At 37.0% G+C, this 13175-nt stretch overlaps 1 protein-coding gene and 2 long non-coding RNA genes across 3 annotated transcripts; 2 read left to right on the top strand and 1 right to left on the bottom strand.

The window, feature by feature from the left end:
• The first annotated feature begins 243 nt into the window (after nucleotides 1–243).
• Nucleotides 244–12700, top strand: LOC124639702 (E3 ubiquitin-protein ligase SIAH2-like). Its single transcript, XM_047177154.1, has 8 exons — nucleotides 244–449; nucleotides 6607–6741; nucleotides 7468–7719; nucleotides 8052–8135; nucleotides 8837–9032; nucleotides 9304–9445; nucleotides 9681–10109; nucleotides 11462–12700. Exons 1-8 carry the CDS (start codon nucleotides 397–399, stop codon nucleotides 11605–11607), a joined length of 1437 nt encoding a protein of 478 aa, XP_047033110.1. The 5' UTR covers nucleotides 244–396; the 3' UTR covers nucleotides 11608–12700.
• Nucleotides 1973–3114, top strand: LOC124639706. Its single transcript, XR_006985488.1, has 3 exons — nucleotides 1973–2501; nucleotides 2590–2729; nucleotides 2866–3114. It is a non-coding gene; the product is annotated as an uncharacterized LOC124639706 (long non-coding RNA).
• On the bottom strand, nucleotides 3113–4691 carry LOC124639707. Its single transcript, XR_006985489.1, has 3 exons — nucleotides 4026–4691; nucleotides 3739–3937; nucleotides 3113–3442 (listed from the first exon to the last, which is right to left on the bottom strand). It is a non-coding gene; the product is annotated as an uncharacterized LOC124639707 (long non-coding RNA).
• Nucleotides 12701–13175: the final 475 nt, after the last annotated feature.

The raw sequence follows: 13175 nt of genomic DNA, 5'->3' as shown, positions 1-13175 counted from the left end.
CACACATTCACGAAAGCGTCATTTTAAATGAGTCATAGAAAAAAAAAACATAAAATTTATACCAATCGAAACCAACATACTTTTTTAAATCAATAAAAAATGTCGTATGTTTTATCGATAACAGTTAGGTGCATCCCTAAAGTTATTAAGTGCAGGCGGGCGGGGGCAAGGATACGCTGCTCCGTCTATGGTGCAGCACAATTCATGCACTTTTATGAGTCGTGTAGTACTTTCGTTATCAGAAATTCGACTCGAAGCTTGTTTAATCGTCGGCCATGTTATAAATACAACGTTTTGCTTTGTTTCGCTCATTGTGCCTAATAAGCTTGCTTTTGTTAGGTTAGTGAAGTTTTTAATCAGTGTTTGAAGCTAGAGGTTGTTTTTATCGTCTACGAAATGGGTGCAGAGCAATCTACCACAAGTAGGAGCAATGCCTCGACTCCAACACAGTAAGTGTTACTCAATATTTCGTTTGTTAATTTGTGTTCTAATTAAGTATCAACATATAGGATAGCTATTTTTGTTGAGCATTTTTATTATGTAGGTAGATGCTTTTAAAGTTTGTTTATATAAATAAAATAACATTGTAGATTTATTGTTGTTTTGTTAACTTTTAAGACCTCACCTACTTACTTTGCAAGTTCAGTGCTCATCAAATAACTTTGCTTCTCCGAAGATAGCCATTTGTTTGACGCTCTGCGCATGAACGGCGAAGCAAGGATTATTGAACATTTTGTACCGTTCACCTAGTTTACATTCTACTCATCAAAAATAAACTGCCAAGTGTGAGTTGGAATCAAAAGAAAGGGTTGGAATCACAAAAAGCAAAATTTTGAAAATGTTGAAGCGAAAAAAGATTGTACCTAAGTAAACAAAACATGTCTTGTTACGTTTCTCAACAAATAAGTATTTTCGATTGGAGTCAATCATTTGACTCGTCATAATATACGAAATATTATCACTTTCGGTACTTCCCAATATTCTATCTATCTTTGGATTTGTTTACTAACGATAGGAATTTGTCAATACCTACTTGTATTTGTATGAGGCTTATGTAAGCTTGTGAATTTTGGGCTGCGGGATTGTTCGAAAGAGTTACCGCGGCCCTGGTACATAAAAGGCCTACGACGAAACACGACGGTTTTTAGTCAATAAGAATCTGACACTCCCTCACCGCTGCTAACCCACAGCGGGAGGGGTCATTTGATGATTTTTGACGTCGTTAAAAAATAAGCGTGTGAATGTTATAACCAAATCCAAAGATAGATTGTAGATAGCATATCGGGAACGGCCGTTCACCAACTTTTAAGCTGAAAGGACTATTTATTGACAAAAGGTAATCTGGGTCTCGTATCGCATTACGACGGAAGTTTATAAGTAGGTAAATAAAAATGGCGTCGGGGCAGTTATGCCAATTGCTTTTATATAAGCACTCTTTTATGCAGGGATTTTTTTACCGATTATTTTCGTTCGTCCATAGGTATACGAATACATATTTACATACAAAGGTGTAAACAATAAGACCCGAGCAATTTTTTCCAGGAACAAGGATAAAAAGTAACCTGGGGCCCGATTCTCCTAATTTTACTTAAGCGTCATACGATTCACGTTCGACTCGGTTCGACTGAGATCCAATCCCGACTCGATTACGATTGAAGCGTATGTGGCATTCGGCATTTTTTTCTTTGAAATAAACATTTTTATCCTTTTCTGTCATTCAATAATGAATCATTTTGTCTGCAAATGATTTACGATTGCAAAATGATTGTACAGCAAACTACCGTATAGACCAAAATCACAAAAATAGCAGACCAATCGCAAACCAATCGAATGTCATTGGAATACGATTGGTCTTTTATTAGTAGCAGAATGCCCGATATGGTTAAAACTGCTATTGCGATCATATTGCGATTCAATTTCTATTCGATTTTGACAATATTAACTTAGGAGAATCGGGCCCCTGGGGGTCTACTCTAATTCACCGAAAAACGAAGTTTCGTACGAAATTTCGCGAACTTCTTACCACGGTTCCATTTCGTTCCGAAATTTCGTACGAACGAAGATTGTTTGACGTTTATTGTCTATAAACCTACTCTAATTCGAAATGCTACGAACGAATATTTGAGTTTGACAGACGAAACTTCGGAATTTTAACCTCAAATTCAACGAAACCAAAAGAGTTATCGTTTGATTTTCGTGTTACTTTTCGTTTTGTGAATTTTGTGTGAAAATTATTGGCAAAGGCTACAATAATGCTTTTAATCAAAGCAGCTTTACGTGAAGATCATGTAGAGCGAAGAAGGAACCGGCAGTGCTTGCGCAATCAATTAAAAATTAGCGAAATTCCCGACGTAGAGTTTGTAGGAAATCACAGACTCAGTCGGCAATTTTTCGAAGGGTTGTGCCAGGAATTCGTGCCTTTATAACCTCCAAACAATGCACATTGCAATTGCTAGACCTTCTGGAATCGAAAATATTTCCATTCTCTTAACACCCAAGTTGTAAGTATAAGAACTAAACATTAATGATTTAATTGAGGCATTGACTGTTGTTTATTATGATGCTGATCAATCCTTTATTATTTTCCAGATATTATGTGACAGCGATACTATATAACAAATGTGGATGTGTCATTTGGTGGAGCAACACACATGATGCTTATATTTGGAGAGAGTGTGATATTAGAAGCCACTTGGAGGGTCTCCAGAATGAAACAGTTTATCTGTTAGGTATGTTTAACTTTATTGCATTTTGAATATATTTGTACAAGTTGGGACAAAAGCGGTACCCCAAACTTTCACATTTATATTATTAATATTGTGTAGTAGTGTTATTCACATATTTTCATATACATGTGTATTTTAGGTGACTCTGGGTATTCTCTCTAAGGGAGCATATGATGACACCGATAGATAAAGCTGTTGAAGATTCTCTTGAAGGCAGATACAACTTTGCAGAGCTTTGTTAGTGCACATTTTGGAAAGGAATAGGTAGGACAAAGTTCTACTCAAGCACATCATAACATGCTCCAGAAAATATGTATGTTTATTGATTTTAAGTATTTGACATGATGTTATTTATTTCCTTTAGAGTTTAATAAAAGAATAAATTATATGCTTAAAGTTTTATTTACTATTACCCTGTTTAAACATTACAAATTAATAACAAAGAAATATTAAACACAATTAATGACTAACAAAACACTAACAAAATCTTAATTCCTATCCACATATTCCCTTATTGTGTTATGCAGCTGCAACAGGGTAGGACTGATGCCTGCCAATTCACCCCTGATGCCTGCAAGCTCTGCGTTTTGCACCGTCTCTCTCTGTGCACGCTCCTCTTCATATTGATACAATCTGCTTCTTACACCTGTGCTGGCACATCCTCTGTAATCTCCTAGTAGTAGGCAGTCTCCTTGTAGAGTGTGTATGTCGAGAGGCTGCAAAACAACATTCCAATTTTAGTCAATAGCTCAGAACAACAGTGTAAACAAAATATGGCTAAGACACTTGAACGGGTTAAGTAACAACAAAAAGTTCTCAACTTAACACTTGACCCATTTAATACCATATGCAAACATAATAAAAAAGATGCAATCATTATTCAATAGTATAATGTTAATCTGTATTCTTTATGAAGAGTATTTCTTATAAATACACTAAAAAAAATGTTATCTATATTGTGCACAATTTATTTACAATAGCATTACTCAATATACCACAGTAAAATACTTACAAGGTGTGAAAGTCGGCATTTTTGTGTCAATGGTGGTGGTACTTAGGCAGCTTTTACAGCTGGACTCTCAGGTTATCTTCCTGGCTGGGTTCAACTATTCAATCTCCCGCGAGCTAAATCTCTATGTTCGTCCAGGAAATTTAGAACGGTTTCGATTTGTTGAGGATTTGCCGAACCCCGTATATGGAGCCATTTTAAACTGAAAATATAAATGATTAGTATTAGAAAAGGCAATGGTGTTAGAGCGAAACCAAATATTGCATTTGTTTAATATGATATCTACTCACGAAGTTTTTAAATCCAAAACAAAACTTGTTGTGAACCAAAATACAGCAGACGTACGTAGAAGTCGGAGTACGTAAAGTACGACATAATACTTCCTTAGGGAACTCGTACCTTGGCATAAAAGCACTTGGAAACATGATTTATTAAATACGACACTTGAGAAACACACTTCAGAAAACTTATCAAAGTATTCAAACAAAAAATCTTAAGTCGACTTGTTATGATTAGATTGTATTATGTAGCTATTTTTGGTTGTCATCCGTGATTACCCATTTTTGGCATGAAATAGTACTCTTCAAATTAGTTGGTTAGCAATGACTGTCAAAGGGTTTTTTATAGTGTCGAGTCGAAAGTAGTTGAAAATATATTTTTTGCCTGAAAGTTTAGATTGTTTGCATGAATATTACAAGAAATATGAAATGAATCACATTTATAATGTTACATGAATAAGTAAAGCTGAAAAGTTTAATAATTTCAAGTTAAAGTAAAAACCGTAACTTAGTTTAGTCGACATCATAAAAGCCCCACACAATATCATAGATTCCATTCGTTCACGAAAATTGTCTATGGTTCCGAACTTCGTATGCGCATCCGAAAATGAAATAGAGTAGGGTCACTAACGAAACTTCGTTTGAATTTCGTTCGATATCGAAGTTTCGTTTCGTTGAATTAGAGTAGACCCCCTGTGGCGTCGCCATATGGTACCTATACCTACCATCTATTTTACCTGTATTGGTTCAGCCCTTCTTGGTTGAAAGTGTGACAAACTGCAAACTCACTTTCGCATTAATAAATAACGAGGATAATTTTAAATTAATGAAAATATTAAATAAATTAAAAAGCTGTAGCTTAGCTACCTACAAGTAAGAAATCATCTAGAAACAATCTAATCAAAAATCATATTTCTATGAACAAATAAAACCAAATTATTACCTACGTGCAATCTTTACTTGCAGGAAAAACATGTAGGTACCTAATTCTAGCCGACCCTTTTTTGTTAGTATTTTCAAAACACGTGCATAGCAGGTACTACTACTACTCACTCACACTAAACATCTACAAAGTTTTGACCAAACAATTGAGCGCGCGCACATTAACCAATTCTGCGCAGATTCTATGAATCCAATATCCTTTTTAGGGTCTCAGCACACATATGGGATCGGAAAGGGATCGTCACCGTATCGCCTCGAGCCGTTCAGAATGGTTTGTATTAAACTCCCTAGTGCAACGCACACTAATCGGAATAATAACGTAATCGCCTCGCCTCGGAACAGGCTCCGAACTTGAATTCCCGCGCTTACGGCTCATCGTCCCCGCGCTTACGTTTCTCCGTCCCCGCGCTTACGTCTCTCCGTACCCGAGCTCACATCTCTTCGTCCACCGTTTCCCCTTTCCCCTCCCGCGACTTGCCTGCTAAAGACGCCGCCATTCGCAAGGAGTATTTCATTCGTGTTGCGCGTCAGCCAGGGGGCGGCGAGGCGTAAGCGCGGTGTCGCCTAGCCGTAGCCGAGTTGACGTACAGGCGCTGCTGATACGCTTTCGTTACGTGCATACGGTAGGTTGACGCCTGGTTGACAGCGAGGCGAAAGGCGTTACGGTTACGATCCCTTTCCGATCCCATATGTGTGCTGAGACCTTTAGACGGACGTTTTTCGTCAAATAAGTTTGCCACTCTGAAGTCAGCCATTTAACATCTCGCTCATGCCCAGTAGCGTTTTGATGGATTGCCAGGACGTGGTGCGCCAAATACAAATATAAATGAAAAATGTTTTTGTTGATATTTTACCTAAATTAGCATCAGATACGAGGAAACATGATCTTATCATTTGCGATAATAATACTTATACTTATTTACGTCAGTATTTTTTTTGTGTTTTTGTTAGTTCTTTCAAAAACCTGTAAAAATACCAAATACTAATATTTTGAGTTTTGTTCGTATTTTATCTCGGTCGGGGAAACCCCACTTCCTATGTAACAAGCTACGAGCTAACGTGACTGTTCGACCGATTGTTATCCGCATAAAATATAATTATAGATAATTTCAGTATGACAAGTGTCCATCGTATGTACCTCCACAGCCTCCACTTACTTATGTATTCTATCATGTAGTGCGGTATGAAGTACATACGACTAAAATGTAGTAGGTGCATATTTTGGTGGAATATCATCAAATGAGACCCGCTGTGGGTGCAGCGTGTTAATTATATCACGCTCAATATTATAACGGCGATACTTTGTGTGTCTGTGTATATGTTTGTTACTTCTTCACTCACAAACGGCTGATCGGATTTTTAAAAAACTTGGCATATTGCTGCCAATTTTTAACACGATTATTTTAAGATTAAGAACTACGCAGCGTTTTCAAATGCGCATAAAACCCCATAGAAGTTCTCAAGTCTGTAAACTTGCTATCTAAAACATAATTTTTCAAATCCTACCTATTAACGATAATATATCTTCAGCTTGATATTTATTTATTTGAATCCTTGCACAGAAGAAATAGGACGAGCTCCTTCTCTTCCGAGGGTCTAATAAAAAGATCTTAACGTAACATGTCGATGTAAAAATGCCATGTTTCCACAGGAGACAGATGAGTCAGGCCGAAGTCAAGCGAATGCTGGACCAGCAGAGGCAGCAGTACGAGAGGAAACTGCAAGAGGTGGTCAATAAAACGAAGCAGGAGGCAGCTGCCAGACCCCCTACTCCTCAAACTATAAGGTACTTGACGATACTTTATATGAAGACCTACCTAGATACCTTAGTCGCTCCTTGTACTTAAAACACTGGTGGTACTCAGCTGAATCCGATTAGACTGGAAGCCGACCACAACATAGCTTGGAAAAGGCTCGGGAGATGATGATGACCTTAATACGATAAATAAGAGTTAATGCTAAGTACAATAAACACAGGCATATAACCAGTACATAATTACAGTAGATAAGTATGCGCGAGTTGCACCATTGAACTGTAATTGAACCGAACCACAAATTAACCAGCCATGAAATTGTCACCCTCGGTTTGGTTATGGTGTCGATGATGTAGACAATTTAAAAAACTAAGGCTGCCTCTCCACCCGGAGCGGAGCTAGGCTGCGGAGTGGAGAAACTGAGAAATATTAACCAACTAGCTTCTGCCAGCGGTTTCACCCGCATCCCGTGGAAACCTCTGGACGAACCCGGATAAAAAGTAGCCTATAGCCTTCCTCGATAAATGGGCTATCTAACACTGAAAGAATTTTTCAAATCGGACCAGTAGTTCCTGAGATTAGCGCGTTCAAACAAACAAACAAACTCTTCAGCTTTATAATATTAATATAGATAGGATTGCACAAAATCTCCGCTCCTCAATCCTATTGGTTAATATTTCTCAGTTTCTCCACTCCGCAGCCTAGCTCCGCTCCGGTGGACAGGCAGCCTTAAGGCTAACTAAAACTATTTTTTACAGCATGGAAAGAGAGAGAGCGCCGTACAGTTATGCTGGACCCGCTCTGCAGCAAAACGCAGCCCCTACTACGCCACAGCCTCTATACCCCAACCTGAACCAGCCCCAAGCGTACCCATATCAACCCCAACCCAACAATCAATTCCACCCCCAGCCCAACAACAATCAATTTCATCCCCAAGTCAACAACAACCCTTTCCAGCCGCAGAGGCCGAATGACTTCGTTTTCGTTAACAACTTTGGACAAGCTGAAAGGTAATCAAGACCCTACTTTATTTTGGAACTGCAATCAAAGGTTTTCTTTTTATTTTATTAAGGTTAAAAAACACGACCCACTGACCAAAAGTTCCGAGAAAATGATAGATGGCTTTGTACCAACTACGTAACTGGGACTTCACAAATGCCGAGGTTAAAAAAAAACGAAAGTTAGATGACTGGACCAATTGTTTTCAAAATCTCTCCGGACTTTCGTAATAGTGATCTGACTGACTTGTTTTCCTATCTGTTACTGGGAAAAAGTGGCGCAACAAACTCCCCAGCAACGCATGAAAGATATACATAAGCTTAAACTAATCTTCTTTCGACAGTTACAATAGACCTGCCCCATCGGCGCCGTTCCTCCCGAATCGAAGGGGTCGCGGACAGGGACCCAGGCCGCGATCTATTAGCAGGTATGAATTCTCATCAACAGTATGTATAGTCTTTGCAGTCATTCTCATCTATACGAATATTATAAAGCTGAAGAATTTGTTTGTTTGTTTGAACGCGCTAATCTCAGGAACTACTGGTCCGATTTGAACAATTCTTTCGGTGTTAGATAGCCCATTTATCGAGGAAGGCTATAGGCTTTTTATCTGGGTTCGTGCAGAGGCTCCCACGGGATGCGGTTGAAACCGCTGGCAGAAGCTAGTTTTGTATAAAGCTACTGTATAGCTCTCCTAGCTAGACTATAAATTGTACCGCCTGTAAAGCACGTGGAATGCTAATTCTGTACGTTTATTATCCCGTTGTGTATATTTGAAACTAGACCAAAACTTGACTTTGATGATTAAGTACCTATGCCTTCATATTAGGCGCAGGGTAATTTGAGATTTTTGTGGTAGGTAATTGGGAAGAGTGTCCGTATCACACAAGATTTAGATTTCATCTTGTTTAATGGATTTAAATATATCGAGTTATCAACGTTAATTTTTACCTTACCCGAATACCCCGACAAAAAAGGTCTTTTTAACATGCTTTGTTGTTTTACTTTCGCTTCGAGTTTTCTTACGAGAATTGTCCTGAATTACTTCGAAAGTTTATTTACTTTAAAAAAACTAATATACATACACCTTACGACTTATATCAATATATTTTAAACCTTAATTTCCAGACAGCGCAACGAGCCCCAGGAGCGTGACGTGTTAGACTGTCCGACTTGCCACTCGCGGTTCGGGCTGAGGATCTACCAGTGTGACAGTGGGCATAGCTCGTGCAGCGAGTGCAAGAATAGAGGCCGAGCGTGCGGTATCTGTCACCAGGTCCTCACTAACAGGAGGAACTTTGACCTCGAGAACCATATGGCTCAGGTATAAGTTCTATAGTTATTTGAGTACCTACTACGATTTACTGTGTCCGGTAGTCTAGTCTATTTAATTAAATAATTCCATCACGTTTAAATGTACAAAAAAAAACTTTTTTTTTTTTTTTTCTTTTAGATTTCTCAAATATCTTTTTTAATTTGATTTTTTCATACATGTAATTTTTTCAATACACCTAAATCAATTTGGATACTGTAGTCGAAACGAGAGATTTTCTATCAAAACCCTGTTTTAAACGATTCTTTATTTAACTAACCAGACGAAAGCGTTGTGCCCAAACGCTACCGAGGGCTGTAAGCTGTACATCAAGATCTCTGACATGGACACACACCAGCGCGAATGTCCCTTCAAGGAGCAGGAGTGTCCGCTCGCCGCTGTGTTCGGCGTTTGCTGCTGGAGAGGTAATAAGTACTATACACCTACCTTGAAACTTTACTGTTCCGAGAACCAAAGTAATGAAAGTTGTAATCTGAGACCCATTTCTAATGTCTATCTGGATTTGAGTTCTTTATCTAGGTTAAAGTTTTTATAGACATGGAAAACAATCGTATTATAACGTTGTGCTTATGCAAACCGACCAATATTACCAAAAGTGTTATTCAAGTCTAATTTTAATATTATTTTTTTAATTTTCAGGAAAACTGAGCCAAATAGCAGGTCATTTCGACCAAATGCATCCAAGCGGCCGTCAGACTGACGTCGATACTGAAATGGCTCTGACAAACGTGCACAACACTAGCCAAGAGGTGCATTTAGTCGTTTTAGGAACTTACAACTTCCTAATCCACGTTAAAGTATCAGAAACTGACGGCAAAGTCTACATGGCCGTCCAACTTATTGGTACCAAGTTCAGCGCCGCGAAATGGAACTACGAAATCCACGTTTACAATAAAAACGAAAAGCACCGCAAGTACACTTACACAGACAACTGTATGTCGTCCAACGACAAAGTAGAGGACATATTTAAAGATGGCGAATGTGCTGTGTTGCCAGTGTGGTACGCCAATACATTCGTGCACAACGGTGTTATGAATTACAAGTTTTTTATCAAGAAATCTGAGGAAGGTAAAAAAGAATTTGTTAAACATCGCGGTAGGGGTAGGAAGCATTAGGATAAAAAATCTTGATGCCTTCATTAAATATTGTTGGTGAAAGATGGTTAGGGAGAGGTTTAGATAACGGAATGTGTCCAAGATAAACAAATCTATGGTAGATCCTATTATTATTTAACTGTTGCTTTGTGCTTATATTATTCAACCGATAGGACGTAAGTTAATGAGCACATTATAGTTAAAATTTTACAAAGCTACTCTTATATGGGCATTCGTACATGAATGAACGTTTTAAATGCATTGCACGATAAAGGTCTATTTAAAAATACTTGATAAATATTATTATCGTTGACTATCTCTCGTACATTTGTGCGATTGAGTTAGTATATACCTCTCTCTTCCCTTTCTAGATAAGATAATATCACCATTGATGTTAAAATTACCTTCAAATACCTATTTCTGAAAATCATATATTATGTTGTAGTGGTCTAATTGTACCATACAATTGTCAAACAAAATTATTTGTTTTGACGCTATGAAAAACTACGTTATCTTTCTGGTACACGTTAGATAAGTATATAAAAAAACGTATTTTATAAAAACCCAACATACAGTAAAATGGGGTAAAATTACATCTTTTAAAAACTATACCTAAATTAAGATGATATATGGAATTCTCTTGCAATGGGAATTCTATATTACAAACGTCTATTTAGAATGGTGAAAGTTGAGTGTATCTCTAAAATTTTTGACTTTTATCAAGTGTTTGGTCATACATTTTGATTGTTTTAATATTAATTATTATTCTAAGAAAACCCCATAATGACCAGAAGGTGATGGTGTTTTAATATAAGTACCTATTTGTAGGACGAAAAAATTATAATGAGCATGGTTTTCGGCATAGTTTATCTCCTAGTATAGTAAGAAGTCAGTTTGGTTCCCGTATTTACCTACAGAGAAACAAAATGATGCTACAAAAACTGCTATTATTAAATAGTAATTTTATCTGTAGAATATAGGAACCCAGCTGATGTAGGTTAAGGATTATAATTATTATGCCCAAGTTGTAGTAACGACAAATGAAGGGATAGAAAGTTTTTGAAATCGAAAACGTTAACTTGACAGTGTTACCATCATAAAAAACATATAAAACACTGTCAAGTGTTGCCAGATAGGGTTTACCACTGGCAAGTCTTGGCAAAAACTATAAAATTAATTGCCATGGACAAAAAAAATATATAACGCGTTTATTCCACAGTTTATCGTGAAACTTGTATTCAATAAGTTATAGAACGTGTTTATTATATATTTTAAAGCGTAATTTGTATGCAAAATAAGTAATTAAGTTTAATTATTCGTATTTAGCCATCGCAGAAGATTCAGAGAGCCGTGGAGAGAAAGAAAGCAGGAAAGGGCAAAAACCAAAGACAAACGCAGTTAACAAGCATCAACGCGTAAAGGCGAACCGCGGGAGATCATCTTCCCTTGCCTCGGAAAATAGAAAAAACTAGCTACCAACCGACTGAGTAGAAATAAAGATGTTTGATAATCATCTATTTATTTTAATAATGCTCATGAAAGATTTTATGAAGGCTATGATTTACAATTAAAAAATCAGAACAAAAAATTGAATGTTGGAATCAAAATCTCAAAGGAAGAAAAAAGTAGAAGAATATTCGTACTGAGCAATGTTTATACTGTTAATTTAATATTTGGGTACGAAAGGAAGAAAGGAATAGTCTTCAGAATTTCTTCAAAGAAATAAAAAAAAATGGAGAAGGAAAAAGTACAATAAAGGCCAAAGATCATTACGGAGGTTGGTACCTTAAATTCCCCAAGGGCTTTACGACTACGGAAGCCGTTTTCTGCTTGAGAAAAGAAAGTTGTGCATCTACCAACCCGAGTGCAAGATAATTTCCCTAAGAAACGTAATAAAAATAATTATAATTTTAATTATGTTAAAAATAAGAATTATCATCAACCGAAAGTATAAAGGTGCGTATTGAATTCTTGCTGCCGACTTCACATTTCGCGACTGCATGAAGTCGGCCATAGCTGCACTACTGGTTTCTATGAATTTACATGAAACCGTTTTCATTGAACGTCCTTGACAGTCGTTACGGGTAGTCGGAAGCCAGTAAGTCTGACACCAGTCTAACCAAGGGGTATTGGGTTGCCCGGGTAACTGGGTTGAGGAGGTCAGATAGGCAGTCGCTTCTTGTAAAGCACTGGCACTCAGCTGAATCCGGTTAGACTGGAAGCCGACGCCAACATGTCGGGAAAAAAGGCTCTGAGGATGATGGACATGAAACCTATTTGGATGAAAGCGGCAGCTGCACGTGCAGCAACTGTCAGATATGACATCGTCGTTCAATACGTACCTTATTGAGGTTGAAATATTTTTAATTAAATTAAGATTGCATGTATAACAACATTCACTTCACTATATCACGCATATAGCGATAGTTTGATATGATTGTTTTAATATTTTAAGTTTTTCTATTTTATCCAATTGTATGTTAACTTCGCCATATTTTATTCTATCTTTTTGCTGTATTTTTTTGTGAAACTTGTAATTTTAAATCAATAAATTGTTTAAATGTATTTTGTTTTTTCAATGTCTTTTATAACTATTTTATTTTTAAACTTGATATGTACATAAGGGACTTAACATAGGAGGGTTTGCAAATCACAAATCGGATACATTTTTATTAACTTTATTTTCATCGACAAAACTAGTGTATGTGATCTGTGACAGTGAAATCGATAAGCGGGCAAAGACGCTCCAAGATTTTCAAAGATTCAAAATCAATTCAAATATTTTAACTTCAAGTCAATTTTATTGGTTTCTAAGAACACCCTTTCCACGTGCAATCACCCTTTCAATGTATTATAAAATTTATCTTGAAAGACGCCAAAAAAAAACTAAACTTTTGAGACTGTTTAAAAATAATCCATGGGTCTTTTAGAAAAATTACAACAATACCGGACCGCCTGTACCCGCTCTAAAAAGTATACATTCAATATTTAACACACAGTTACTTCAGCCTAACAAACTTCTATTAAATATTTCCATAAA

The sequence above is a fragment of the Helicoverpa zea genome, chromosome 19 (genome assembly GCF_022581195.2).
Source record: "Helicoverpa zea isolate HzStark_Cry1AcR chromosome 19, ilHelZeax1.1, whole genome shotgun sequence".
Lineage (NCBI taxonomy): Eukaryota > Metazoa > Arthropoda > Insecta > Lepidoptera > Noctuidae > Helicoverpa > Helicoverpa zea.
Note: the sequence above shows the minus strand (reverse complement) of the source record. Positions and strands in the feature narration are given on the sequence as shown.